At 44.4% G+C, this 27,526-nt stretch overlaps 1 protein-coding gene across 2 annotated transcripts in view; it reads right to left on the reverse strand.

The window, feature by feature from the left end:
* LOC138526243 (arylsulfatase H-like) overlaps positions 1-27,526 on the reverse strand; it is a 642,213-nt gene that overhangs the window by 521,976 nt on the left and 92,711 nt on the right. For both annotated transcript variants that reach the window (XM_069636732.1, XM_069636733.1), the window contains exon 3: positions 226-347. In XM_069636732.1, the coding sequence (XP_069492833.1) occupies positions 226-347 (122 nt within the window). The remainder of the gene's footprint in view (positions 1-225; positions 348-27,526) is intronic.

Below are 27,526 nucleotides of genomic sequence, written 5' to 3' on the forward strand. Positions count from 1 at the left end.
CTCCTTGTATAAAAAACAGTGCATGTCTGTGGTAGCCTCACTCCCAGACATAGGGCTCTGCTACGCTCCCCACCCCAAACTACTCTAAGGAGTACTAAGGAAGGGCTTTCTTCATGTTACCCAAAACTTGCTCTGCAAGCCCATTTGTACCGGAATATGATCGCGCATCTCTGTTCTCCCTCCTTTTTTAGGAGTTTGCACAAAAAACACCCGGGAATACTGCACCTGATCTCAATGGGTATCGTCCAGTCATGAAAGCTGCTCTGCTTGGTGTGCACATTGGAGCAGCAGCAATATGTTGAGTAAGCCTCACGCCTTCTTTTGCCAATCCGTCTATGTTAGGAGTCCTACAAAGTAAAAGAAACGGCATGCATAAAGTCTGTTGCTGCCACAGTCTAACTTCATTCTAAGGAAAGCAAGCATCCTAAATGAAATGCACCAGAAAATAAATTGGTATTCTTGCACTGAAACACTTAGGATTGGACAAGGTGTAATTAAGGAAAAGCATGGCCAATGTCAAACAGAAACCCAAACAAATTACTTTACTCTGGAAGGGTGTAGAGAAAGAGCATTTAATCAATGCGTATTGAAATTCTCCAAAAGTTTTGATTTTAAACGAGTTGCCCGACTTGTAGCTCTGGACCGGAAATGAACCCAAATATATAGATCGCCCTTGATAGGAGTGTTGGTGGATACAGAAGGATTGCCAGCATGTATTATTGAAACACACTTGTATAGCCATGCTGGGCTTATGCGGTATGTTGTGGTTTTGTTGATACAAATGTGAAAGTGGTAAATTGGTCAACCTAAATTTGGAGGGGATATGGAGGGCCACCCCCATTAAATTAAAGTCATTACAAAATGCAGAAACCAAATTTAGGTCCATCACATTTACCATTTTCAAATTTGTGTCAACTAAAAATAGAAATGTTCTGGACATACGTTTTGATTTGTTTATATACCTAGGCTCGTGAGCGGTGTGATCTTGCTTTTTCTGTGTTCATATGTGTTAAGAGGAACTTATTTACCTAGCAGTATGTTCGAGCTAAGAGCAACGGCCCTAAAATAGAACAATAAGAGCAAGACTTTGGAACATTACATTAAAATTATTTAAGGAGACTGCAGAATTTGGATAGGTCACTTGTTGCTCTCATAAATAGCCTAAGATAATTCCGCAATGGTGAGGTCTGGTAGGAGAACCTCCGACCACCTAAACGAACACAGAAATAAATGGGGGAGTTCAATAACATTCTTGTCTGTAGTGCATACTCCAGGTGATGGGATGGCCCAAGGCAGTTTTATTTAGCTAGAAACACAAGTTTGAAACAGTAATTGGCTTTATGTAGGATACCTCATTACGAGGTAGGAGGTAGCCATGGAGCTATAAGCACCATGGCTACCCCCTTACCGCATTCTGGGTCCGGGTTCCCGAAATAGGCATTTACCGGGTCATTCCAACCTTGGAGGACCCGGTAAGTCCCCATTCTGGGAACCATTCCCCATTCCCATTCGAGCCCCCATAGGGCTCAATTGGAATGGGGATGGAGCTAATAACGGTACTGCAATTTGCGGTACCGTTAATAGCTCTGAAGTCTCTTAACAGGTCCCTTCCATAACGCCTGGTAAAACCAGGCGTTAAGGAAGGGACCCGCTAAGGGACCTCGTAATAGGGTGCTAAGGGATTACCGGCACCTGTGTCCTTACCGGTGCCGGTAATCCCTTACCACCTACCTCGTAATGAGGCCCAGAGTGTTTTAAGCTGAATTGTAAGGTTTACAGGCAACCAGCGAAAATGACGGAGGGCAGGGCACGAGTGTCCCGCTTCCCGCTAGGTTCTATACCCTCAGGACTTTATAAATGGCATAGCCCGGAAGACTCAGATAAAATGCACTACCCTAAAGCTATCCTCAATAACACCAGGGCATTTACCAAGCCTATTTGAGAACTGCCCATGAAGTATTTGGAGACCCTGCAAGCAGCCCCAGCTGAAAACACCACTTGTATTACAGAAGAAATGTGCGCTGATAAGGAGAGCAAGCTGTTTTTTTCCCCCCACAGGATTTCCCCAAAATTCCTTGGGCTTGGCCAGAAGCACGTGCAAGGCGGGTAGTATTTTTCTGAAAATTGATTTGAAGCGCGGTTTATTAGCAAGATCTTGGTTTTACTGGTTTGTTTCAAAGATTTTGGCTGTGTCAACACTGTTTTCTTCTAGGTAGACGAAACCCTACCTTCCAACTGCATAGCTTCAGTGCAGAATACTGAACCAGGTCCCCATGGAGTGACAAGTAGTGGGTAAACAACAGTAGTGTACCCTGCACTGAGATTTCTGACGACACGTGAAAGGGATTTTGTGAGATTCATGTGGCCCCAGGGTAACTGTCCGAACTCTGTCTGGTATGAGTTGAACCATTTCAACACTACTGTAAAGGTCTTGATGAGTCAATCTGTCAACAAGCAGCTTATCTACTTTGGCTGCATATAGGCTCAACAAGAAATGGTTTTCTGGTCCATCAACTGCTCTGCCACTACTTCATTTTGTTCCTTTGGGAATATACCGTGTACCAAAGATGAATATAATACAAATGAAAGAACAAGAATAATCACATAACTAATCTTTTTACAATTTGTCACTGAAAAAATACTTTCCAGAGGATTTAAGCACTGGGATAAGTTTCACCCTCTAAGCTCCTTTTAGAAGGGTGAAGTTTGACATGGTGGCAAACCCTTAATACTCATATATTCATATTCATTGAAAACACTTTGTTAAAGGGACGTTATGGTTTAGTTGCACTAAAAAAAGGCATGAAATTCAGTGAACAAACTTTGTTAAAGGGACTTTATGGTTACAAGTAAAACCGAAAACTCACAGAAATTCCCCAGTTATGGTACGCTAAGCAACCATATCTCGCGCTACCTCCATGCACTGCTAAAACTAACACCAAGGACTTCAAAGATGACATCACAAATGTCATTGATGACATTACTGATGACATCACATATAAAATGAATTGTGATAAAAACTCTTGAAAAAGGGGTTGTGTTTATAATGTTAGTAACAAGATGTCAGGGGTGATCGTTGTTAGGCAAGAATGGATGAAGTAAGCATGTGGGAAACTACATAACACTTGTCCTCTTGGTATTAGGTAACCCACCTTTGGTTATAGGCCTGTACTACACAAGTTGATAATGTGACTGGGCAGGCAGGCTTCTCTTTAGAGGGGTAAACGTGAGCTGTAGAGATATAGCAATGAAATCCACCAATACAAGTAGCCAAGTAACACTTATACTCAAGGTTTGTAGTTATAAATAATTATTTATTTAATGAACAGCAGTTTCTAAATAAGCATTCTTTAACAGGGCAATGTATGTAGCAACCAAATGTACTTTCAAATACTTTTCCAGGATCAACACAAAACTAGTATATATGCTTTAGAGTTGCCTTTTACACACTTCCTACACCCTGAGGTGACTTTACTAACTAGGGCAGTTACGGTCATTTATGCATCACTAGTACACTTTGTAGATTCTGAGGTTGGTAGAAAGGAAAGGTTAAGGGAAGGAAAACGGTTAACAGGTTCTCAGAGAATGTGAGCACTTAGATCTTCCAATGACGTCTGGGGACAGTAAATATCAAAGTCAAGTGGACTAGAAGAGGCTGCAGGGAACCAGGACAGCCAAAGTCAATTGGAGGACAGTCTAGGGAGCTAAGGAACTTCTTAGATAGCAAAGTCTTGCACAAAGTTAGAGAGTTTGTTGAAGAAAAATCACTGCAGGATCACAAGCTGTTACACCTGTGAAGGGTAGAGCTGACATCAACTCTAGCAAAGTAGCTACTTCAAGTCTCATCTGAGAAGAGCAAAGCTAAGGTAAGTACCCCAAGTCGGAACAGTACCTTTGGTTAGAAGAAGAGTGGTTCAGCTGGCTTCTATCTGGTTGCAGTGATGCAGATCCTGGGTTCCTGGGCCTCAGTCATAGGCACAAGAGGGAGGACATCTGGAGGATTCCTGCAGCAGCAATTCAGAGGTTGGCGGCAGCTACGGGCTCTTTTCAGATCAGCAGCATTTGCGGTATCAGTGCTCGGTAAACCGCACCACTGTGGATCTTGGACACCAGTTGGGCTTCCTTCACTCCTTGAGTCCTGCACTCTGGTGAGGGGACTCGAGCTCTGGTCGTTCTGCTTCTGGGGGTTCCTGGGGAGGATCCTGGAGCTTCGGGCCGGCTTACAGACGTTGCACTCGACTACGGATTTCTTGACCCCTGGCAACCAGTTCCTGCAGCAGCAAAGAAGTGCAGCCAGTCGGGGAGTATGGTCCAGTGGAGTTCGTCTTGGGGTTAGTTGGTCCCACTTACCCAAGGGAAGAAGTTGTCCCTTCCAGAGTTTCTCTTGTCAATCAGAAAAAGGAGTTTCAGCACAGCAGCAGGGCTTCACTGGGCAGTTCAAAGGTCCAGGAGGGTGCAGCATGCTTCATTTATGATTACTTCGTTGGGTTTTTCTTCCCAGTGGTCGACTCTGTCTTCAGTCCCAAAACCCTCACCTTTTAAGCAGGTTTCTCCTATTCATGCACAGCCTAGCTGTCAGTCAAACAGCAGTTTGGTTGTCCTGGGTGCAGTCAGGCATGCCTAAAGATAAAGGACAGAGGAGTTTCAGGAACATCCCTCACGTCCTGCCCTTACAGACACACTGGAGCCAGAGGTGGGTTTCAGTTCTGAAGCCTGCAAAAGGAAAAATTTAAAAAGGGCCTAAACCTGGATTGGCGCGCAGAGTACAACCCAAGAAAGACCTCACAAACAGAAAATGGCAAAAAAAGAAGACTAGACCATTTTGACAAAATGGTCACCCATAGGTGCTATACTGCAGCTGAGGATTCAGCCTGTGGTAGAAAAGCACAATGGTAGGAAAATTAAACCACTGCTACCAGTCATTTTAAGTCTTGAGGGTAACATAAAAAATGTTACATGAGTAGGTAGAAAAAGGGGCTACTAAGTAACCCTCCTCCCAACCCCCATCGCATTCCACATAAAATGGTGTGTGCTGGAACTACTAAGAGAAAAGGTAAGTAAAGTCAATTTCACTTTGCTATTCTTGGGAACAGTAGTTCGCATAAGAAAATTTACTTAAACCTTAGGAGAAATCTAAAAGGATTTCTCTCTGACACTGCACTGAAGGTGCTGTGTATCACCATACATAAAGTAGGTGCCTATGGAGTTTGTCAGACTCCAAAAACAAAGGAAACACATCATCCAAATCAGGTAAAAACACCAGAGAGTGAGGAAAAGGGCTCACTCACTCCATGGTTAAATCTAAAAGTCCTAAAGTGCAGCAAAAGAGTTGGTGGTCTCTAAGGTGGGAGGAATTCAGCACTAAAATGAAAATTCTTGCTAACATTCGGGAGATCTATCATGAACTACTTAATGTATTAAAGAATGTACTCATCTCAACGAAACATAATATTGGAGTTGTGTTGCTAATACAGGAACCTAATCATATATACACATAGGCAATGGCTGCAGGATGCACTATAGAAGTAGAATATTTTTTATCTGGTAATTTTGGATAGTAAAATAATGAATGGAGCCTTATCAGAGTTTTTAGTAATGATAAACATGGAATAAATAGCTAATAGCCAATAATTGAAGACTTACTGCATACTTGTGTTAGTACAAATAATACACATCAAGACCTACAATTCATACAAATCTGAGGCACATACCAGGTAATTTAAGTAAGGAGTAAAGAAAGAACACAACCAAAAAATGACAGTAATATTAGACTTTATCATGAAGTACACAAATGATTTGTGTGTTTGAGGCTTGCTTATTGCGCCATGTATTTGTACCATCCACTGAGGCCAAATCCTAAGCAAAGTGCCTTAACAATATACATGAAGTTTAATGTGTGCATATATAACACCTTTTAATTGGTAAAACTGTCTCTCTATCAGTAAACAAAATCACATGGCCTACATATGTCAGTGAACTAAAAGAAGCGGCCCAGATATGTGATGTCATCAGTGATGTCATTAATGACATTTGTGATGTCATCTTTGATGCCTTGGGTGTTAATGTTAGCAGGGAACAGAGGTGGTGTGAGTTATGGTTGCTTAGCTTACCATAACTGGCGAATTTCTGGGGGTTTTCGGTTTTACTTGTAACCATAACGTCCCTTTAACAAAGTTTGTTCACTGAATTTCATGGCTTTTTTTTAGTCCAACTTAACCATAACATCCCTTTAACAACGTTTTTTTCAGTGAATATATATACAGATATATATATATTCAATAAAAAAATGTTGTTAAAGGGACGTTATGGTTAAGTTACGCTACTAAAAACCTATGAAATTCAGTGAAAAAACTTTTTTAAAGGGACATTATGGTTCCAAATAAAACAGAAAACCCCCTGAAATTCCCCAGTTATCATAAGCTAAGTAACCATAACTCGCGCCACCATCGTACACTGACTAACACCCAGGACATCCAAGATGACATCACAAATGTCATTGATGACATCACTGATGACATCACATGTCTGGCTCCCTCTTTTTTCCTTTACTGACATATCTAGGCCAGTAATAGTCAGGAACTAAAAAATCAAAAAGTACAATATTTATAGACTTATAGTTCAAATATGTTACTACACTAATTCACTTGCGGTCCACTCACAGCATATGAAACACATACATAGGTGAAAACACAGACTTGAAAGATCGCAATGCTTTCTGTGTATGAAGATAATCAGTAAGGTTATCAACACTTTCTTATTGTTCTGCTGTTTTTTTATTACTGTACTTTCTCTGGATATGCTGATCAGATAGCACAGCGGGTAGAGCATTTGCTTTGACATCAGGTGCAGAGCCTGCTGACGCAGGTTCGAATCCCGGCAGGGCCAAACTCAGCCTTTCATCCTTCCGAGGTCGATAAATGAGCACCACACACCTTGGGTAATAAGCAATGCTCAGACGCCTGATGGTTTGTAGCGCTATATAAACTGAAAAATAAAAAATAAATAAATATGCTCATATTTGTATTCACACTACTTTCTTTAGTGTCCAGTCACAGCATGTGATAGTTATACATAGGAAAGTAGTAGTTTTGAAGCAGAGCAATCATTTCTGTGAATGAAGATAATCAGTTAGGTTATGAAGATTGTCTGGTAATAGTGCTGTTTTTTTGTTTACTTCACTTTCCCTGTATATGCTCATATTTGTATATGTTGTTGTCTGTTTGTGTTTTGTTTGCAATAATGCTATTATGTAGTAAGTGGGTTTTATTAGGTACTTATTAAATGTTTACAGTATGCAAAACTCTAATAAGAAAGCATTTATAATTTTAGTATTTAGCATGGCAAGATTATTAATATTGCACCTCCATCCTGTCTGCTGCACACAATGCTTATGTTTCTACATGTGTATCTTAGTATACTGGAAAAAATGTCATAATAGAATGCTATAATGGGCCTCATTCTGAGTAGGGCGGTAAGGGTTAACGGTCACCGGTAACGAGACCGGTGCCGTTAAGCCCTTACCGCCCTACTACGAGTTCCCTTTGCGGGTCCTTCCTTAACGCCTACTTTTAGCAGGCGTTAAGGACGGGACCCGCAAAGGGACTTTAGTGCTAATAACGGTACCGTAATTTACGGTACCGTTATTAGAGCCTTCCCCATTCCCATTGAGCCCTATGGGGGCTGAAATGCGAATGGGGAGGGGCCCTGGTGAATGGGGAATTACTGGTCCCGCCAACCTTGGAATGGACCGGTAATTGCTCCATTCACCATGGAGGAGTTGGTAGGGTTTTGGAGACAGCCATGGAGCTAATAGCTCCATGGCTACCTCCAACCTCGTAATGACCTCCAATGCATTGCTTAATGCACTACGTACATCATGATATTTATTCCAATGATCCTTGACAGTTTTTCATCAACATTACAATAAGAATTCTTTGTACAGACTTTTCATGAAAAGGATATGCACATGTGATGTCATCACTGATGTCATCAATGACATTTGTGATGTCATCTTTGATGTCCTGGGTGTTAGTCTTAGCAGTGCACGGTGGTGGTGTGAGTTATGGTTGCTTGGCTTACCATAACTGGCGAATTTCAGGGGTTTTTCGGTTTTAGTTGGAACCATAACGTCCCTTTAACAACGTTTTTTCACTGAATTTCATAGGTTTTTAGTAGCTCAAACTAATCATAACACCTGTTTAACAAAGTTTTTTCACTGAATATAGATATAGATAGCATGCATTTGATAGGTGTTTACTAGGATTAACTTAGTTTATATACATGTAACATAGAACATACTGAACCCTCTGCTAGTGATTTTGATGTCCGCGGACCGTGCGCCAGTCCGCGGACGGACGCGGTCAACATCAAGACTATCCAAAAACTCAGGGGGTATCTTTCATTATTGTATCATACAATAAAAACACTGAACATGTTCAAAAAGCAGCACATAAATATATTACATTTAATAATAAATAAGAAGTGGAAACTGTATACCTGTTTGCACTGTCCGCAATCATAATGCCTGGAGTTATAAATGTATACAAGCAGTAACTATGTGCAGCATTTTTATATTCTCTGGAAACGTCCTTTGATGAATTAGGTAATTGGGCAGATCGATTAGAAAGATGTACACAGAGAAGGATTCTGGGCCTTACAAATTATACTCCCATTGAAGCTATAAGGCTCTAAATGGGCTTGATATCACTGGCAACTTTAATTGAAATAGAGGTAAATTATATATAAAGACTAATTTTGCTAAACAGAATTCCCTACTGGATATTGGGAAGTCTGCTCTGCGTGAAAACAAATGTACTGCATTGCAGAAATTGTTATTAAAAAAATAGGTGTTCTTTAATAAGATCGGATGGAAACCCCATTGGGAGTATGGAGAAGGCTATGGGCCTCATTATGAGTTTGAAGGTAGCCATGGTGCTATTAGTGCCATGGCTGCCTCCAAACCCGTGTCCGGGTCCGGGTAGTCGGAATGGGGAGTTACCTGGTCATTCCAACCTTGGAGGACCCGGTAAGTCCCCATTCTGAAAACCATTCCCCATTGCCATTGAGCCCCCACAGGGCTCAATGGGAATGGGGAAGGAGCCAATAACGGGCCCACAAATAGCTCCCCGGGCTCGTTATTAGCTCCCTGGTCCCTTAGCGGGACCCGCTAAGGGGCCTCGGAATGCGGCGGTAGGGGGTTAACGCCACTGGCATCCTTACCGGTGCCATTAACCCCCTACCGCCGTACTCGTAATGAGGCCCTATGTCTTAAAAACACTAAAGAATAGTGCAGAAAAATGGAATTGGGTCCCTAGCCATGAGAAAATGTCCGCTATGAAATCTTTAAGTACATTTGCCAGGATGTATTTATCCTATAAAAATCCCCAAAAGTATCTAAAACTCCTCCCCTCTTCAGTAACAAGAAGGTTGTTGTTTATGGACCTATGATTTAATAGAATGGAGGTACATGAAGTAAAGGGTGCATGGCTTGGCCTACCTAAAGAAAATTGGACATGTAGAATCTGTAATGATACACAACGGATAGAATCAGCTAGGCATGTCCTTACTCCCTGTCCTAAAATGAAAGTGCACTATGTGCAATATCTGAGTAAATAAGTTGAGAGCATGAACAATATTACTAGAGAAGTATTCTGGCTAAGATATGTATCTGGATATAGTCGTGGCCTTACAATTGCAATAACATAGGTCTGGATATGTGTTAGAATACACTTACTAGGTTTTGAAGATGATGTGAAATTGTTGCCTAATCTGTAAGTATAGCAAAGGTGACATGTGAATGTGATTATATTTCTAACCTATATCAATTTTTTATTTTTTTATTTTTATGTTGTTGTCCAACTCAAACCTTATGGCTTATAATGGTATTTATTTTATTAGTTGTAAAGAAATGAATTGAATGATTTACATTTGTATTTTTATAAGTTCTTTGTGTAAAGGTTTTCTTGAACTATATACACAAATAAATAATTATAATAATAATAATAGAGACAAATAGATCCGAGGAGGAACTAGAGAGATGAGATAGTGGGGATGGAATTTGATCAAGATAATATGAGTCAAGAACAGAGAGAAAAGCAGCATGATGGAAAGTAGAAAGATAGAAATGTATGTCATATTGAAAAATAGGAGAATCAGAAAGAAGTAAAAAGGAAGGAAGAGAATCAATGTCATCACCAAAATGAAAGTAGAGGATCAGGAGGGATGAAGATTAAGAATGCAATCAGTAAAATCATGTTTACTAAAGGAGGAATAATAATATAGTTAGTCCAGTAGGAGAAGGAAGGTGAACACAAGAAAAATGATATAGAACACCATTTCCATCCATCCTCTCAATAAGGTGTGGAGTGTGTGTGAAACAGGTATTGGGAGACAAAATAGATGCTGTAGTTGCCAGGTAGCAGGGTGAAAGCCAAGTCTCTGAGATATTGTGCGCCCTGAGGGGAGAGGATGAGAGAAAGCGGAAGCAAAAAGCAAGGTCTTAAGTTGCTTCCGGATCCGGAGGTGATTCTGCTCAAGTTTGAGAGAGGCAGGGAGGCAGTTCCAGAGAGAGGACCCAGCCGAGGAAAGAGATCTGCCCCCATTTTCTGCTTTGAAAAGCATCTGACCCTCAGAGAATTGGGGGTGGATGAGCGGAGAGCTTGAGAAAGAAGATGTTTAGGAAGAGAACGTTGGAGGTAGTGTGGTCCCAGGCTCCAGAAAGCGTTGTGGGTGATGCAAAGGGTCTTGAATCTGATCCTTGCAGCCACAGGGAGCCAATGCAGAGAATTCAGAGCTGGAGAGATACAATCTCTTTGCTTGAGACCAAGGACAAGTCTTGCAGTCCTGTTCTGGATGAGTTGTACAGGTCGAAGAGCACAGACAGGCAGATTTAGAAATATATAATATAAAGTGCCAGCAATAGCCAATAAAGCCCATTAAGTTCTAAAATAATTGTTGTTCTTTTTTTATATATTTTTTTTTATTGTTTTGCAAAACAAATCATACAAACTTACATTCACCTCCTTCCAATACAATGTTTGGACTGTGGTTGGTCGTATATAGTAACCATGTAAACAATAAAGTTGAATCACATCAGGTCTCCACCCAACCATCTCCTGACATCCCAGAAGTCTGTTAGTCCCCTCCCGCTTCCCATTTTCTGCATATTTTAATTGCTTTCACTGGACAAACTCTTGCCGTATATGTTCTGTGCTCCACTGCCACACACACACACATCTATGTTAGCCACCCACTTAGCCAGGGTCGGGCATTCCGGTGATACCCATCGCTGGGCATGTTGTGTTTTATCAGTCCCACTGCTGTGGACAAAAACAGTCTTTCCCCCCTATTGGTGGCGTTTTCATCGGGGATAGCTAATAGCAGTATTTTAGGATCAAGTGGCATTGTTCTTCCTAGAATATCAGCTAATTTGCCACAGCATTGTTGCCAGAAGGTACTGACCTGGGGGCATTCCCACAGGATATGTATGAAGGCGCCCTCCCCCTCCCGGCACCGTAGACAATTCGGATCCGGAGCCCACATCCACCTATGCAGCGCAACCCTGGGGTAATAGAGATTTTAAGTTGCATCATGCGGAGCCTGGAAGCAATCGCAATATCTTGCAGGTGCATTAAGACCTGTATCCAGTCTTCTGGATCGATTGCACTTACATCTGTTTCTCATTTTAGTTTAAGACTGGTGAGCTCTGTGGTGGCAAAGGCCGTTATAGCATTATATAGGATGGAAGTGACTCTGGTGGGTATGCATTCTATGAGGAGATTACGCTTCAAAGATGTGCTTTCGGGCGCCTCAGTAAGTGCTGTCAAGTGTCTCCACTAGGCGTGGGTGAGTTGCATGTAATGTGATTGCTCAGTATTTGGGAGCCCAAACTTCTGTTGCATTATTTCGAATGGAACTATATTGCAGTCGGTAAAGATGTCGCCCACTTTGGTGACTCCAGCTTCCACCCACCTTGGCCACGCAGTGAGTTCTCGAGTTCCGTAAGAGTGCTGTTGTGCCAGAGGGGTTGCATCAGGGTCACCCTGTTCCCCCAAACAATGTGTGTGTGTGCTGTCTTCCAGAGTATGGCGATGTGCGCTGCCATCGTCTATGGGGGTGGTCTAGTGAGGGTCTGGTGAATTGTGTCAAGTGGCGATGTGTTCTGGCCTCCCTCAGTTCGACTCTAATGTGTAGTAATTCTCAATCACCGTGGAACAGATCGTTAACCCCTGCCTTTGGGCTCACCCAGAAATATGATTGGAGATGTGGCACTCCTATACACCCCTCCCAGAACGATCTTTGTAGCATAGCTAAAGCAATACAGGGTTGTCCTCCTCCCCATATAAATTTCCTAAGAAGACCTTCTATCCGGTCAAATTCAGAGTCAGGGATCCTGAGCGGGGCATTTTGTAGCACATACAGAAAGTGTGGTATGGCCATCATCTTGAAGAGTGCGGCCCTGCCCATCAGCGTTAAGGGGAGGAGCATCCAGTGTCGAACATCGTCCGTAAGGGGATCAGTAAGTTGGTGTAGGTTTCGGGGTATGTAGTCTGAGAGGTTCCTAGAGATCAAGATCTCCAGATAGCGGAAACCTTTGCGTTCCACCCTGTATGGGCAGTCCGTGGGGATTGCATGCTGCCCACCCCTTCATCGGGAAGAAAACCGATTTCCCCAATTGACCCTTAGTCCACTAAACTCGCCGAAGAGTGCCATCATCTGTGTAACCACCGGGCAGGATAGGGCAGGGTCGCTTAAATATATCAGAAGATCATCGGCGTAGAGGGATACTCTATCCTCTATGCCTTCCGGCCATCTGAACCCCGTCCATGCATTGACCTGTCGAAGCCATTGGGCCAGCGGTTCAATTGCCAATGCAAAAAGGAGGGGGGACAGGGCCATCCCTGTCGTGTCCCTCTGCCCAGTGGGAAGGACCTACAGGGCCATCCATTCACTCTGACCCTGCATGCAGTGCTTCGTATTAATAGCTTCACCCAACCCAGGAAGGTCTCACTGAACCCCATTCGCCTCATTGTTTCCCAGAGGCCTTCCCATATCACCGAGTCAAACGCCTTTTCAAAATCGATAGCTAGTAGGGTGAGCAGTTTGTCGAGAATGGCAGCCCGTTCCATGAGCAGTTGGAGACGGCGCATGTTCATTCGTGTCGACTTGTGCGGCATGAAACGTCATTGATCGGTGTGAACCAGGGAGGAAATGACTGATTGTAGTCTGGTAGCGGGAAGTTTGGCGAGAAATTTGGCTTCCCTGCTAATCAACAATATTGGCCTATACGAGGTGCATAGTTTGAGGTTTACCCGGCTTGGGAATGACCACAATGCTGGCCACACTCAGGTCCGGACTGAGAGCACCTTGTTCTCTAGCATGGAGGAACATCTTGTCAAGAGGGGGTTGCCATCTTATTTCAACCCAGTTTCTTCCAGGTCTCCACCGGCAGGCCATTGGGACCCAGTGTTTTCCCGGAGTGCAGTGGGCAATGGCCTAAGCTATTTCTGTTTCCGTAAGGTCCCTATCTAGCGGTGCACGTTGCTGCTCGGACAATTGAGGGAGCGCAATATTGAGGATGTCGGGCAACGGTAGAGGGCAGCATAGAAACTAGCAAATGTTTCCGCTATGTCGGGGTCCAATTGGGCCCGTTCTTTCCGTTCATCTATAACTTCTCTGACATGTCGGTGTCCCTCATTCCTCCTCTGCAGCCAAGCCGGCATCTTGCCTGCCTTGTCCTCATGTTTGTATATACGAGCCTTCGATTCCCGATGTGCTTGTTTGGCATTGTCTAACGCAATGTTTCTGAGGCATTCTCTGGCTTTGAGAAGGGACCGGTGCATTTCAGCGATGGTGTCTAGGATATATTTGGCCTCTCATTCCTCTGCTTCCCTCTCACCCTGCGTCACTTTCTGCAACTGTTCTTTCTTTTTATTGGATGTCCAGGAGATTATTTCTCCTCTGAGCACTGCCTTATAAGCCTCTCACAATACAAAAGGGCTATCGACTCTGGTATGTGTTCAGTGAGTTCAGGGAAGCCAAGATAATAGCTATTTAGCTTCCACATCTTAGGGGGATGGGAAGGGTCTGTCCATAGGCACCAAGATGCCTCGAGAAAGCAATTCCACCATGCTTACTCTGTATATTTCTGGGGGTGGGTGGGTGGAAAAAATAGTCCAGTCTGGATAGGGAGGCGTGGGCTCCCGAGTGGAATGAGTAGCCCCTGTCCCCTGGGTGAGGTTCTCTCCATGCATCACAAAAGCCAAGGGCTGATGCGAATGTTGCTAGTCTAGTGGGGATGTTCGGGTTACAGCTACGGATGTACGTGCAATCTAATGGGTTGTTCATCACGTCATTAAAGCCACCTCCCAAAATCCACGTTTCCGGCTGGTGCTTTGCCACGAAGGTAGTTATCTCATCCATAAGTTAATCTCTGAGTCCCAGCGGGATGAATACAGCCAGGATGGCCAGTGTTTCCCCCCAGAGCGTGCCCTGTAGCACCACAAAAAGGCCCCTTGGATCCTGTTCCACCGAGAGCAGCGTAAATGGGACACGCTTGTGTATTAGGATCAAGACCCCCGAGACCCCATAGTGTACCCTGCGTGGACTGCAGTGCAGTAGTTCATTCTGCAGAAGAGGTTACAGGTCGAGCCAGCGAGATGTGTCTCAATGAGGAGGGCAATGTCAGGGGAGTGTCTATTGAGAAATTGGGTGACGAGGCGCCACTTGATTCCGGAGCCCATGCTGTTCCCATTCCAGGTGAGAAGCTTGAGAGACTTGCAGCGGTTAGTGGTCCCTAACAGGGCTTGTGTGCATGCCATGATTGGTGTAAGGGTATCAGGGCCGTATTAGGTGGACTTGTGTTCTGGATAAGGCAGGTAAACGTATCAGGTTTCTCTCGCTGGCACACAGCAAGCTCAAACAATAAACAAAACTTAACAATCCTCTCCCTTCTCACCCCATACTCCACCCCAACATGAAATATCTGTCGCCCGAACATTGCTGGCAGTGGAAACTACACTGTCAGCACTAACCTAAAACATAAACCGCCCCAATCGAAACTTGTCGATAGACGAATCAGTCGACTATCAACCTCAAGAGAAATCATGCAACTTGCGCGGCCAACTACAACAACAGTGACTGCGATCGCGCGGGCAGTCGCGTGTTTGGAGGTGGTGATTTGTGCACTGGGCTGCTCAGCATCAGTAGAAAAAGTGGTGATTGACACTGCGATTCAGCGACAAGTTGTACATTCGTATCAATAGAAACAGTTTTGGTCTAGGTGATGGCCTTGGTTCAGCGGAACGTCAGCATCATGGATTAGTCATTGTCCATGAGCGGCACTGCCTCCTGTTCTGGGTCTTATAGTGGTTGCTCCGGTGGGGGTCCCTCGGGTCAGGCCCCAGGCCTGTTGTTCCTATTGTTCATATCTGGTCGCCAGTCCCCTTCTAGATGCTGTTCTGCCCATCTCCATTCGTCTATGGGGTCTGTGAAGTGCACAGTCGTGCCTTTATGGTACCTCTTGAGTTGTCCAGGGAACAGTAGACCAAATTTGACGTTGAGGGTCTGTAGCCGTCTCTTTAGTTGATCAAAGGATTGTCTTGCCCTCTGTACTTATCAAGTGTAGTCTGGGAAGAAGGCAATCCGAGACCCATTGTATGTGATAGATCCTCTGGCTCTAGCCATCTGGAGCAGGGCATCTCAGTCTCTATAATTCAACAGTTTGGCAATCACCTTGCGTGGTGGTGCTCCGGGCGTGGGTCGCCCAGTTGGCATTCAGTGGGCTCGCTCAATCGAGAAAAAGTTCAAAAATGTCTTGGGCGCAAACAAGTCTGTCAGCCATTGTTCAAGGAATAATTCCATATTTGGCCCTTCTGTCTTTTCGGACAGACCAAGGATGCGGATGTTGTTGAGTCTCGATCTACCCTCAACTTCTTCCACCCGGTCTTCTAGCGTTTTCAGATGAGTCATCACTCTGGTCATTTGTTGGCCCATGGTACAGAGTCCATCCTCAGTTTCAGATATACGGTGTTCTGCTTCTCCTGTGCGAGAAGTTAGTTTTTGCAGGTCGTGGCGTAGGAGAGACACACCTGCGCTTATCTCGTCCATTTTGTTCTCTATGGAGGTTCGTGAGTTAGCGATTGCATTCATCACATCCCGCAGGGAGATATTGCCTTCCGTACCCGTCATGCCCGCTGATCTTGTTTGTTCCACCGGGGGATTGACGTGAGTGTTGCGTACTGCTCCATTTTACTTTGGATAATTACCTTCTTGGTCTTATCTTTGACCATGATGAGTTGTTTGTCCGTCTTCTCGTGGCTGGCCTTCAGTGTGCGTGGACTTGATGCCAGCGTGGCCTAATCGAGGGATGATCAAGCTCACAAAGTGGCTCCAGCTGTGTCCAGCCGTTCTTGTTCTCTTTGGTCTTGTCCCGACATGTGTGATATTGCTTTTAGCTGAGTTTTGAAAGTTAGTGATCACGTCCTCCAGTCTCCCCCTATGTCTTTGCCAGCGTGCCTCAAGCGACCCGACAAGCAACAGAACTATTACCCTGGTTACCCTGGGTACTCGGTATGTTCATCCTACTCAGAGTCTCATTTCCTCCCTTTGTGACAGTGTCTTCTTCAGGGGTTTATTTTTGTAAGTTCCCGATGACGTGTCTTTCCCTACTGTTCACAGAGAGCTGCCCCATGGTGCTGATCGCAGTGCACTCTGCCCTCTTATTGTACTGTGTTTTGTCGTGGCAGGAGGAGTCAGCACTGGTGCGGGCTAGTGCAATGGGCAATTACGAGTGTGTAGATTAGTTATAGTAACAAAAGGTAGCAGAGGGTAGACACAGCTGCCATTGTCTTTATGTCCGTAGGGATGTTTGATGTTGTGCATACCAGCTTGGTTTCTTTCCTCCCTTACAGTACTGTAAAGGCAGAGTAGTTCAGAGCCAGTGAATAGAGCCTTGCAATATGTGGTAGTGAGATGGAGGTCGCTAGGTGCGGTGTGGTCACAATCACAGTATGTGACTGTTGGGCAGAGTCGGTATGGGCCTTTTGACGTTGCAAGTTGCTATATTGCCGTACTCACCGCCAGCGTTGCCCTCTCCTCTAGTCTGGGTGTCGGTAGTGGGTCCCAGCTAATTTCCGTGGGGGGTGTCAGTTCACTCATTGACGTGGCAGTGCTTTGTTTCTCTGTTAGGTATGGGGATGGGGTATGTTGCAGACACAGGCTTATTTTGCCGTGTCTCCCCCCTTGGCTGTCGTGCCACCCTCCGATTTTTAATTCCAGCCCGGCCAATGGGCGGGGGGCTTCAGGAGGCCGCGCTGTACTGTTGAGATGCCAGGGCTGTGGATCCACCCTCCTATTGTTGTGCCATGTTCCGTTGTCTCAGGATGCCAATGCCGGCCATGGCCCTGTATATAGGTTTGGGCTATCGCTGTGGGTGGCGTCAGATGTGTCGCCTAATCATGGTGGCCCAGGGTGATATACTGCAGATCACGCTGCTAAAGCCTCAGTGTCTGTGGGGGAATCAAGCAGCCGGTGTCGTCTGTGGTGTGTGTTCTCCGACGCTGCATAAGCAGAACAGCTCTGCTCTGGGAGTTAGGGCCACTCAGTGTGCATATAGAGCGGTAGAGGTCGTTGGGCGTTCTGCGGTCGTGGACCGGCCTCTTACCATGACTCAAATGCTGTAAGGCGATCAGACTGCCACAATAGATGCAAACTGTGTATGTCTTGTTCAGGGAGTGGGGGGGGGAGCGGGTCTGCCCTTTGCTGTGCTGTTTGCAGTCATAGCCTCCCCACGTTGCCTGAGTCACCACTTCTTGGGGGCCAACAGTGAGCCTCAGCATATACTCGTGGGGGCATGCACTTATCCTGGCGTGGGCATTGTATAGGACAGTCGATAATTATACATCCGGACGTGCCTCTGTGAACTCAGCAGGTCTGCGCCACTACTGAGTCACCGAAGATGGCCTTGGTGGGACGACTCCTCTTTCCCACGTAGCATCTCTGGCAGGGCCTTCAGTTCATAGCACAATGGCACCAGTTGGTCCGTTAGGAGACCAGGGGTTCTCGAAGCTCTATGTGAGCGGCGGTGGTCCGCCCCTACTCTCCCCCGTCACCTGGATGCGGGCTCGGTCACTTCACTTCACTGCAGATGTCTCCGGCAATCTTCAATGGATTTCGACCATTCCTCCTCCGCTCGTTTCGTCCGTTGTTCCCATCAAGCAGACATCGTTCAAGTGCAAATGTAGCTGCGTTTTTCAGGATGTTTAGCAGGATTCAGCTGGCCGCCCCGGAGGCTACACGGAACTCACGTCCTCATTGCTCACTAGTTGGCCATGCCCCCCCAATAATTGTTATTCTTAAGCAAGAGTATGTCCTTAATGGTCTCTATCTTGTGGGTTATATTATCTCATTTTCCACTAGATAGGTTAGTGACTATTTGATTGAGAAACATTTACTTGGATTCACAGTTTTTCCATGTTCAACTGTGAATTAGCACATCATCTAAGTATACCCCTGCATACTTCTGAAGTTCAACCAAAAGATCATCCATCAGTCTCTGTGTTAGATAAGAAAGATATTTTTAATAAACAAACTGCACCCAATAACAGTTTTGCGGATTTAAGTGTCCTGACCTATGTTTGTCGACAGTAAGGCTCTATCCAAAGCCTCACTGGAGACTGACATTTTTTATGTTCTTCATTGCTAGCCCAAATGGCTACCAAAGAGCCCCATAAAGCCTATGGGGGAGTATTCTCAGCCAGCCAGTGTCTATGTTGCAGGATATGGTAGCTCTTACTTTTATTTGGGTACACTGCAGTGTGGCCGTTTTATGCTAATGGTTGTCACTATGCAACTGACTTTGCTGCCACTCTTATATTTTTCTTAAGGTTCGAATGACCATATTTGGACATTTGCTTAGATGAACTATGAATTACAGCTCACAAAGGCAGCCTGGCCTAATGGGAAGTTCTGCCAGACACCACAATTCACTCCCCTGTATGTGCCCATGAAAACAGGGGTAAGGCTGGCCTCTACTGATTAGGGGGCTGACAAATGTTAGAACCCACTTTGAGTGTATATCTTTGGCAACCTGGAATCCTTAATTAGTCAACTGCCTTGAACTGCTTATAAACACGGGGACTGAAGACTTCACACACTATTCTGTTGGAACTCATTTGCTGGACTCCTAAAGCTTAGCAAGGTGAAGGTCTTCTGCTACAAAACCTGAAGGACAATGTTTGTCAAAGCTGCTACTTTGACAAGTTTCTGGAGGAAACATTTAGTTCCTCTATGTGGCTTCTGTGTGCCTGCTTCAAACTTCACGCCATGTATACCACTGTACCAGAAGTGGGAGCACGGTTTTCTTTCTGACATACTGATGGCATTGGCTCGGCCATTAAAAATGACTTGCTTTATCTCTGCATTTTTCTGGCCAGGCTCGCCTCCTGTCCTTGCTTTGAGAGAACCACCACTGCCCTGTCCTTTAGTGTAAGTTTAGGACTGGAGTTACTGCTGACTTGATCTGAAAGGTCAGCATTGTGATGTGCTGCTGCAACTACAATATCCACTGATTCGAGTGTCTCTCGTGGGTATCCACCAGCTTAATTTGCACCATTGGTCCCCTCCTTACATTGCCAGGGGCGCTGCCTACAGACCCTGACCTTGGACAATAATCGCGACCAGTGTACATCCCCATCCTAGGACACCCCTGTGCATATGCACCTTCCTGCCTGGATTACAGCCACACATTTCAGCCCCATCACATCTTGGTAATCCCTCAACTCATATTCATCATTGGTGAATCTTCTGTGCCTCTGGGAGCTATCTGAATATCTCCCTCTTAAGGCACTGGGCTGTGATATCGTCTGCCCCTGAATTCATTTATCACCCATGGAATCTTCTTTTCCAGGTGCCTTACCCATCAAGCTTTTGATTGGTTCTCAGATTCAGATGGGGTTCTGATCAACTTCGGCTCAGAGTTTGCCTCCTTTGTGGCTCCCCCACACAGTACATGTTTACAGATCTAACCCATAAACGGGGAGATGACTATTGCCTTTTTCCTGTTCTTCTGTGTGAAGTAACTTTGAAACTATTATAAACTCTAATGAAACTCTTTACTTCCTGTACCTGAAAGGAATTATACATTAGTTGCTTGAATTATTGTTTGATGTCACAGAGCAGCTCCACTGTACTTATTGCTCGATTTCTTGAAATTGTGCTTATGCGTACATTCACATTTCATTTTATTACACAATCAGCACCAGAAGTGTCCCAGCTCAGTTCAAATCTGAATACATCAGACTTTTGCTTAAAAAAAACCCCAAAATTACCCATATGACCCAGCCAGCTAAATGTCCCGCTCAAATACGCCTTTCGCCAGGAAACTTCTAGAAAAAGTCATACCATCCTCAATTCTGGGATTTCGTCGAACAAACTATATCCTGAATGAGCAACTGCACAGATTTAGACCTACTAGGAGTAGAGAATTGGCTCTGTGCTTCATATAGGGTACACCTAAAAACAACGCAGATGAAAACTCATGGAGTGTGATCATCCTGCTCAGCATTTCAGCCGCTTTTAACACCATCAGTCACAAGACACCCCTAAAAAGGCTGGAAGATATTGGTATTAGAGAAACAGCTCTACACTGGATCGCCTCCTTTCTCACCAGTAGAACAGAAATCATTTTCTCGGGCACCCTACAATTCCCTGCCTCGCCTACTTACCTGCAGAGTACCCCAGGGATCCACACTCCCACCTCTATATTTTAACATCTACTAGACACCCCTACCAGACATTAATAAATCTAGTGTCTCCTGCCACAACTATGCGGATGACACACAAATAACGTATACATTTGTGAACCATCTATTAACAAATGCTCCAGACATTAAAAGTGCCTTTCACAGGTGGACGCATGGATGAAAACAAACTAAAACTCCAGCCTAGCAAAATATAACTGATGCTCTGTAATCCGGCAGGTTCTAACTCCACCACTATCCCTTGGCCTGACAAGATGGGCCCTTGCCCAAACTCATCAACCATAGTAAGACATCTTAGAACAACAATGGACAACAACCTCACTCTTGATCCACAGATCAGGGCAAACATTAGAAATGGTTACTACCAGCTCCGCATGCCATGCTGCATCTAACCTTACTTAACATTCACCCACAGGACCAAGACCATCATTTCTCTAATACTATCCAACTAGACTATGCAAACAACCTCCATCTCAGGCTCACATATTACCTAATGAGGATACTGCAAAGAGTTCAAAATGCAGCAGCAAGACTACATCTCACAATTAAGTGATTTGGGCATATCACACGAGTATTACATATTCTCCACTGGCTACCCATCAAAAAAAGGGTTCACTTTGAAACATTGTGCATCGCCCACCATTCATACCATGGAGGTCGGTTTTCCTCCTACAGAAGTAAGTTTCAACACTACACTCCTTCCAGAACACTTACGTCCAGCAATGCTGAATTAGGACTAGTCCAAAACCTCAACAAGAAATGGCAAAAGATCCTCTTTTTCTGTTCTGGGCATGAAACTGTAGAACACCCTACCCAAAGCTCTCTGCATGGAAGTGAACAAATGTTTCTTTCAGAAAATAGCTCCAATCTTGGCTTTTCAGCCAACCACTTTGAAAGAAATGAAAAATAGTAGGAACTAATTAAAACTTGTGCCCCTTAAAATTAGGCCAATTTATGACAAGCAATTTTTGTAACTCATGGCACTACCATCAGTGGGAAACCAATTTGATTCATGAAACCGAAGCAGCGTGGCACCGGTTCAAAAAACAGAATCTCAATGAAATCTACCACCAAGAGCCAGTAAGTGACAACAACTTCACCCCTCCCACTTGCCACCCCTCCATCGCTCAACTAACTCGTCACTTCAAAAATCTTGAATCCTTTCACCTCCCACCCTCCTTTACCACCTCCTAAATTTAGAATACTTAACAGATTCAGACCCTATCCATCGCCTATAAACAACCATGCTGCCAATGTTTGCACTCCACAATACAGGGGCTGTCACTATGGCTAACCTGGCCAGTCGGTACCAACCACGAACTGAGATGTTCCTATCAGCACACAAGTAACGGGTACTTCCGATCTGCATCCATCAACACCAAAGATTTATGCATCTGCCTTCCTGCTATCCGACTAACACAACCTGTGCACACACTGGGAAGAAAACCTGCTCATACTTCTTGTCATACCTCTTGTCTAGCCTCCACCAAGCACCAACTCAGCCCCATCTAAACTACCTTGTCACCATAGACACTCACGTTTGAACCAATGAGTAGGCCCAAGAACCCACCCACATGACCATTATGCTAGGCTTGGATTGCCTAATTGTGCAATAGGCTGGCACCCACAAAAGCTGACAAAAAGTATGAGAAGGTTTTATTCCCAGTGTGTGCACAGGTTGTGGTCTGTTACAAATGCTTATTCCACACTGCAATACAATAATTAATTTTGAGGAAACAATACTGCCACATATGGGACATATCACCACTTCAAAATGGCCTTCCGCATATTCCTGCACAGAGCATCAAAATAGATGAATAAATACAGCGCTCAACAGACCGTCCCTTAGCAACAACTTTGTTATCCTGGCCGCGCTAGTTAGACTGCTCTAGCACGACACGCTCGGAGGAACATCCAGCACTCACTGTAAGTAAGACACGAAATTCGGTCACAATCATGACATCAAGACAGTACAGTAGTCCTGCATGCAGCGCTGCCTCCGGAACAAAATACCGGACCCGCGTGCGCACAGTAGTAGAATCTGATGTTTATATTAAACACTCAAGAAGCACGCCTCCTCTGCCGATCATGTAACGGCGATGGCAAAGAAATTCTAGAAATGTATGTGTATGCATAGAACACACTTAACTGTTGTCATCTAGGGTGCAGAAGAGCAGCACGTGCAGCGCGGCTATCCCAAAAAAACTGTGACCCGAACATGCACGCAGGCAGAATCGAACTGCAATACACCTTTGATAAACGCCGGCTCGGCCGACATTGCATCAGAGGTAGTATAAGCGCAGGCATGTCTGATTATGCATAGAATGGTGTTGAATTGTGACCGGTGGAACGCAGAAGAGTAGTGTCTGCAGCGCGGCTCCCTGAGAGATTCTCAGGAACCAACCACGCATGCAAGTAGTACTATTTGTCATACCACAGAAAACATGACAGCTCCACCAGCAATGGAGTGGTGGCAGCCCATTTGGAGAAACTGATAATGTGCGATCTGATCTCAAAAGTGGCACACAATATACGCATACAGACAGCAAATAACTAGGGAGGCGATGACTATATCATCATGAATCATTAAAGTACACCAGCCTTTTCCTTTTTTAGGGGATGCAGTTGTGAACCACCATACGCAGAAGTTTTTTCACCACGAATAGTGAAACGGAATGCAGAAGTAAAGTTGAAAGAATAGCTCAGATGGATTCGTATCATATTTGGGTTTAAGGTAAAAACCTTAATACAGAACATTGTCAGTATCATTTGTTACGTTTACTGTGAGGAGACTACATAAGAAAACAAAACATTACCAAACATGGGGGCGCCCATGGGGTAGTCGACAGACCACCACCAGATACATGTGATCTTGCATAAGTGTTATTGCATCTGCATGTAAAAGAAATGGATGCTCATGATACCCAGGCCAAAAGAGCTTTTTGAAATGTTTCCCCCAGGTTGGATGTGGAGACACCGCCACATCTGAGGGACAAGGCGATCTGAAAAGATGCACCCAAACGACAGGTCCTGAAGAAGATGACCAGAGCCAGTATGTAATTGAAACCGGTTGACCATCCTAATTCACGATATCCCTGAAGGAAAGACAGGATACGGGATCCGATTGAACATTCTGTATTGGAGAGCACAGCTTCTCCTCATCGTAATTGGTCTTTTGACCAATTTTATTGGGTGTCAAAAAAGAACAAATATTTATAAATAAGGGTACCTAGCCTATATGAAACTCTAGGTCCTGTCACACCTTTTTCAATCATCTAAATATTCTTCTTCTTATCTTGAATCATTTGAATTGATTTTTATGATTTTGTGTTGAACCATACATTACCATCTGGTCTGCACACCATGCACACACTTCATGGAGGGTGAATAAAAGGTAAAACATGGTCTCTGTGTCCTAAGGAAACACTTCCTCCAAGAAATGTCCATGGACGCAATGCAGACTTGGTTCAATTCTTTGAAATGTTGGTATATACTGTAACTCTATACATTGTATATGCAGGGACAGTACCTTTCTTCTCTTTACTATTAGATAGACGGCACACCACCTCCGACCCAGGGACAAGAACACCCAACAGGGATAGGGTGTTCTTCCGCCTAGGGATATTGGTAGTATACACATTAAATGAAAAGTAAATCAGTATTACTAGAAACTATTGCTTGCTCCCATAAGTGTTCTTGTGTGATATGACTGATACTCTACCTAACACTTAGGGCCATCCTTTATTCTTAAACAGGTACCCTAATTGCTGTTGTATTCACTTTGGATAACCACAGGGGTACTAGTGTGGAGACGACCTGCCTCTCCCTCAACAGGTGAAAGGGTGACACATTGGTGGTTGCATTTGGCCTGAGGCAGTGGTCAGCTATCAACTTCCTTAACAGTTTTGTAAGGGTCCATCTCAGAGGCCGCAGCAAGTTGTAGGGCACCTTTTATAAAACTGTTTGTCCTTTCCACTAGTCCTCTAGCCTGGGGGTAATAGAGACTTGATTTTATTTTCTTGATATTATGGTTTTGCAAAAATGTCTCAATTTCCCTCGATACTAGCTGGACTCTGTTGTCAGTTACTGTTTCTTTTGGTAAGCCTTCCCTCTGAAAGACTGTGTTTAACACCTGTATGACTGTAGCCATGGACATATTAGGCACACGTTCTGTCTCTACCCACTTTGACAGGTAGTTTATCATTACCACTTCATACCTGTGGTCAATTGACATTGCATCAAGGGATCCAATGAAGTCGAGACCTAACTTGTTCCATATTCCTTCAGGAATCTATGTGAGGGATCAACAGTGCTGGCTGTACATTGAGTCTCTTGTCGCTGTTTATGCTTTCATGGTAGATTTCATTATTCTGATGTCTTAGTCCTTACATGGCCACCATGTATGACTCTCGCACTCTTCATCTGGTCATATTTCTACCAAAATGACCAGGGTGTGCCCTGCACATAATCACTTTCCTCCTTCATAGAGGAGCTATCACTGGATCTCCTCCCATTCATAACCCATCAGCCTCTGTGAGGAACCTGAGGGCGTCCTCACTTGTTTTCCCCCTGAATCCTCCTCTCAGTGGCCAGGGAAAGGCCATCGCTTTTGGATTCTGACCCTGGGGGTGGATATGCGAGGGAGAATCACCGAGGTGGAGGGAACTTGGGGAGCGGAGAGAGGACATCCTTAGGTGAGACATGGTATTCTCCTTTCCTTTTCATAATGAACCCTCCATCCCACAAGCCTTCATAGGCTATTGACAGAATTTTCCCTGTCTTTCCCTAAAACATTCCCCAATAATCAATAGTAATCTCCCGGGACAAGGAAGAGACCAACTAGAGCAACACATCCTCGTTCTAATAATGCACACTGTAAGGAAAAGCCACTGGAAATATCCATAAAGAAGCTTGTGTTTTACAACAACCACTTATGTAATGTTGAAGTCAAGAAGCAGAGCTGACTATGTGAACTAACGAAAAGTACCAATATCCAAAGAGCTGCGAAGGGTCCCAAGGAATTGTGCTGTTTTTTTTAAAAAGCTGGAAGATTTGAACTCTTCTGGAAGGGAACCCAGATGCCTTGTGAACTGTTTTGAACTTGGGGAAGCCCATTACAAGCTAAAGCTGGAAGAAGCTTTGAACTTTTTTTTTAATACTACTCATTTTGACGCCGACATCCCTACACATTGTATACAGTTAGTTGTGAGGGCAAGTATAGGTTTTAGACACAGACAGTCATTTGATTTGCACTTTCTGACACAGACTATCCTTGAAATAGCACCTTAGCATAGGGCAAGTTAGGCCTTACTCCATCCTGCCTTTCAAGTTAATAAAACTTTTTCGAACCAAACCTGAACCTGTTGGCTCTGTCTACTTCATGGTGCCTTCACACCTCATACATCACCTCTATTACTTTCCAGTATGGGCGCAATCCGTCCAGAATGGTCCTTTCACTAGGCCATCCATTTCGAGCCCATTCAGTAACTCTTCTCAGGATCACATCTTTGCCAACTCTCGCATCCAATGATTTTCACTCATTTCTAAAAAAATCACTGCTACTTAAATCACCCGCAGACGCCACCAGACATTCATCTTTGAGGAGTCTGGTGGCTGATTCTCTGTGCTCTGGCAGACGCAACAGGCAGTCTGCTTGTACATTCTTCCACCATGCTACATGCATTATTTCGGAGGTGTACTCTTGCAGTTTGGCTGCTATGCGACCCAATCTCAGAGTGGACGTCTTTGTGCCTCCTGGGCTTAACATGTGAATCTGCAGTTTATGGTCCGTGACCAAGTGAAACTTTGTGCCCCATACGTAATTTCTCGAAATACGAAATACTCCACTGTCCAAGCACATGCAGGCATTTCTTTTTCCACAATGGAGTAATTATTTTATGCATCAGACAGTGCTTTTGATGCAAATTCACATTCTCTGTGTCACCTTTCTTCTGGGTCAGTGTGGCTCCTAGCCTGTAAGCACTGGCGTCAGTGGTTATACAAGTTTCCCATGATGGGGTGAACGGCTTCAGACACAGGGCATTTACTATTCTCTTTTTGAGCTTCTCAAAAGCTGATTTTTGCTTTGTCTCAATTCATAATCTGCCCTTTTTCTCAGGAGTTCTCTCAATGGGGCTGTGGTTTTTGAAAACTGGGGTATGAATTTTGCATAGTACTGCGCCAGTTAGAGAAAGGATATTAGCTCATCCTTTGAGGTTGATACTGGGGCTTTAACTATGATTTGCAAGAAATTCTTCTTGGGACTGATGCCATTGTTTAAGATTGTATACCCCAGGTGTTCCACTTCACTTGCTTTGATCTTGCACTTTTTGTATCTCAGGCGTAACCCTGCTTCCTGAAGTTTCACCTGTACCTTCCTTAGGACTGTATTGTGACTGTCTGCATATTCCGCATAGATGAGATTGTCGTCCTGAAAGTATGACACATTGCCTGTGTTTCACAGCAGGGAGTCCATCATCCTTTTCGGAACATCGATGCAGAGGATGACAACCCAAAGGGCATGCAGGTGTGTTTGTAGGTGCCAAACGGGGTGATGAACGCTGTTGACAGTCTAGATTGTTTGTGCAGGCTTATCTTGTGGTAAGCGTCTCTCAGATCTAGTTCTGAAAAGAATTTGGCTTCTTTCATCATGAGAATTAGTTCATTTATGCAGGGTAGCGGATAACTGTCTGTTATTACTTCCATGTTCAGACTGCGCAGGTCAATGCACACTCTGATATCGTTTGACTACTGTTTCTTGATGAGGT

The sequence above is a fragment of the Ambystoma mexicanum genome, chromosome 7p (assembly GCF_040938575.1).
Source record: "Ambystoma mexicanum isolate Mex_15411 chromosome 7p, UKY_AmexF1_1, whole genome shotgun sequence".
Classification (NCBI taxonomy): domain Eukaryota; kingdom Metazoa; phylum Chordata; class Amphibia; order Caudata; family Ambystomatidae; genus Ambystoma; species Ambystoma mexicanum.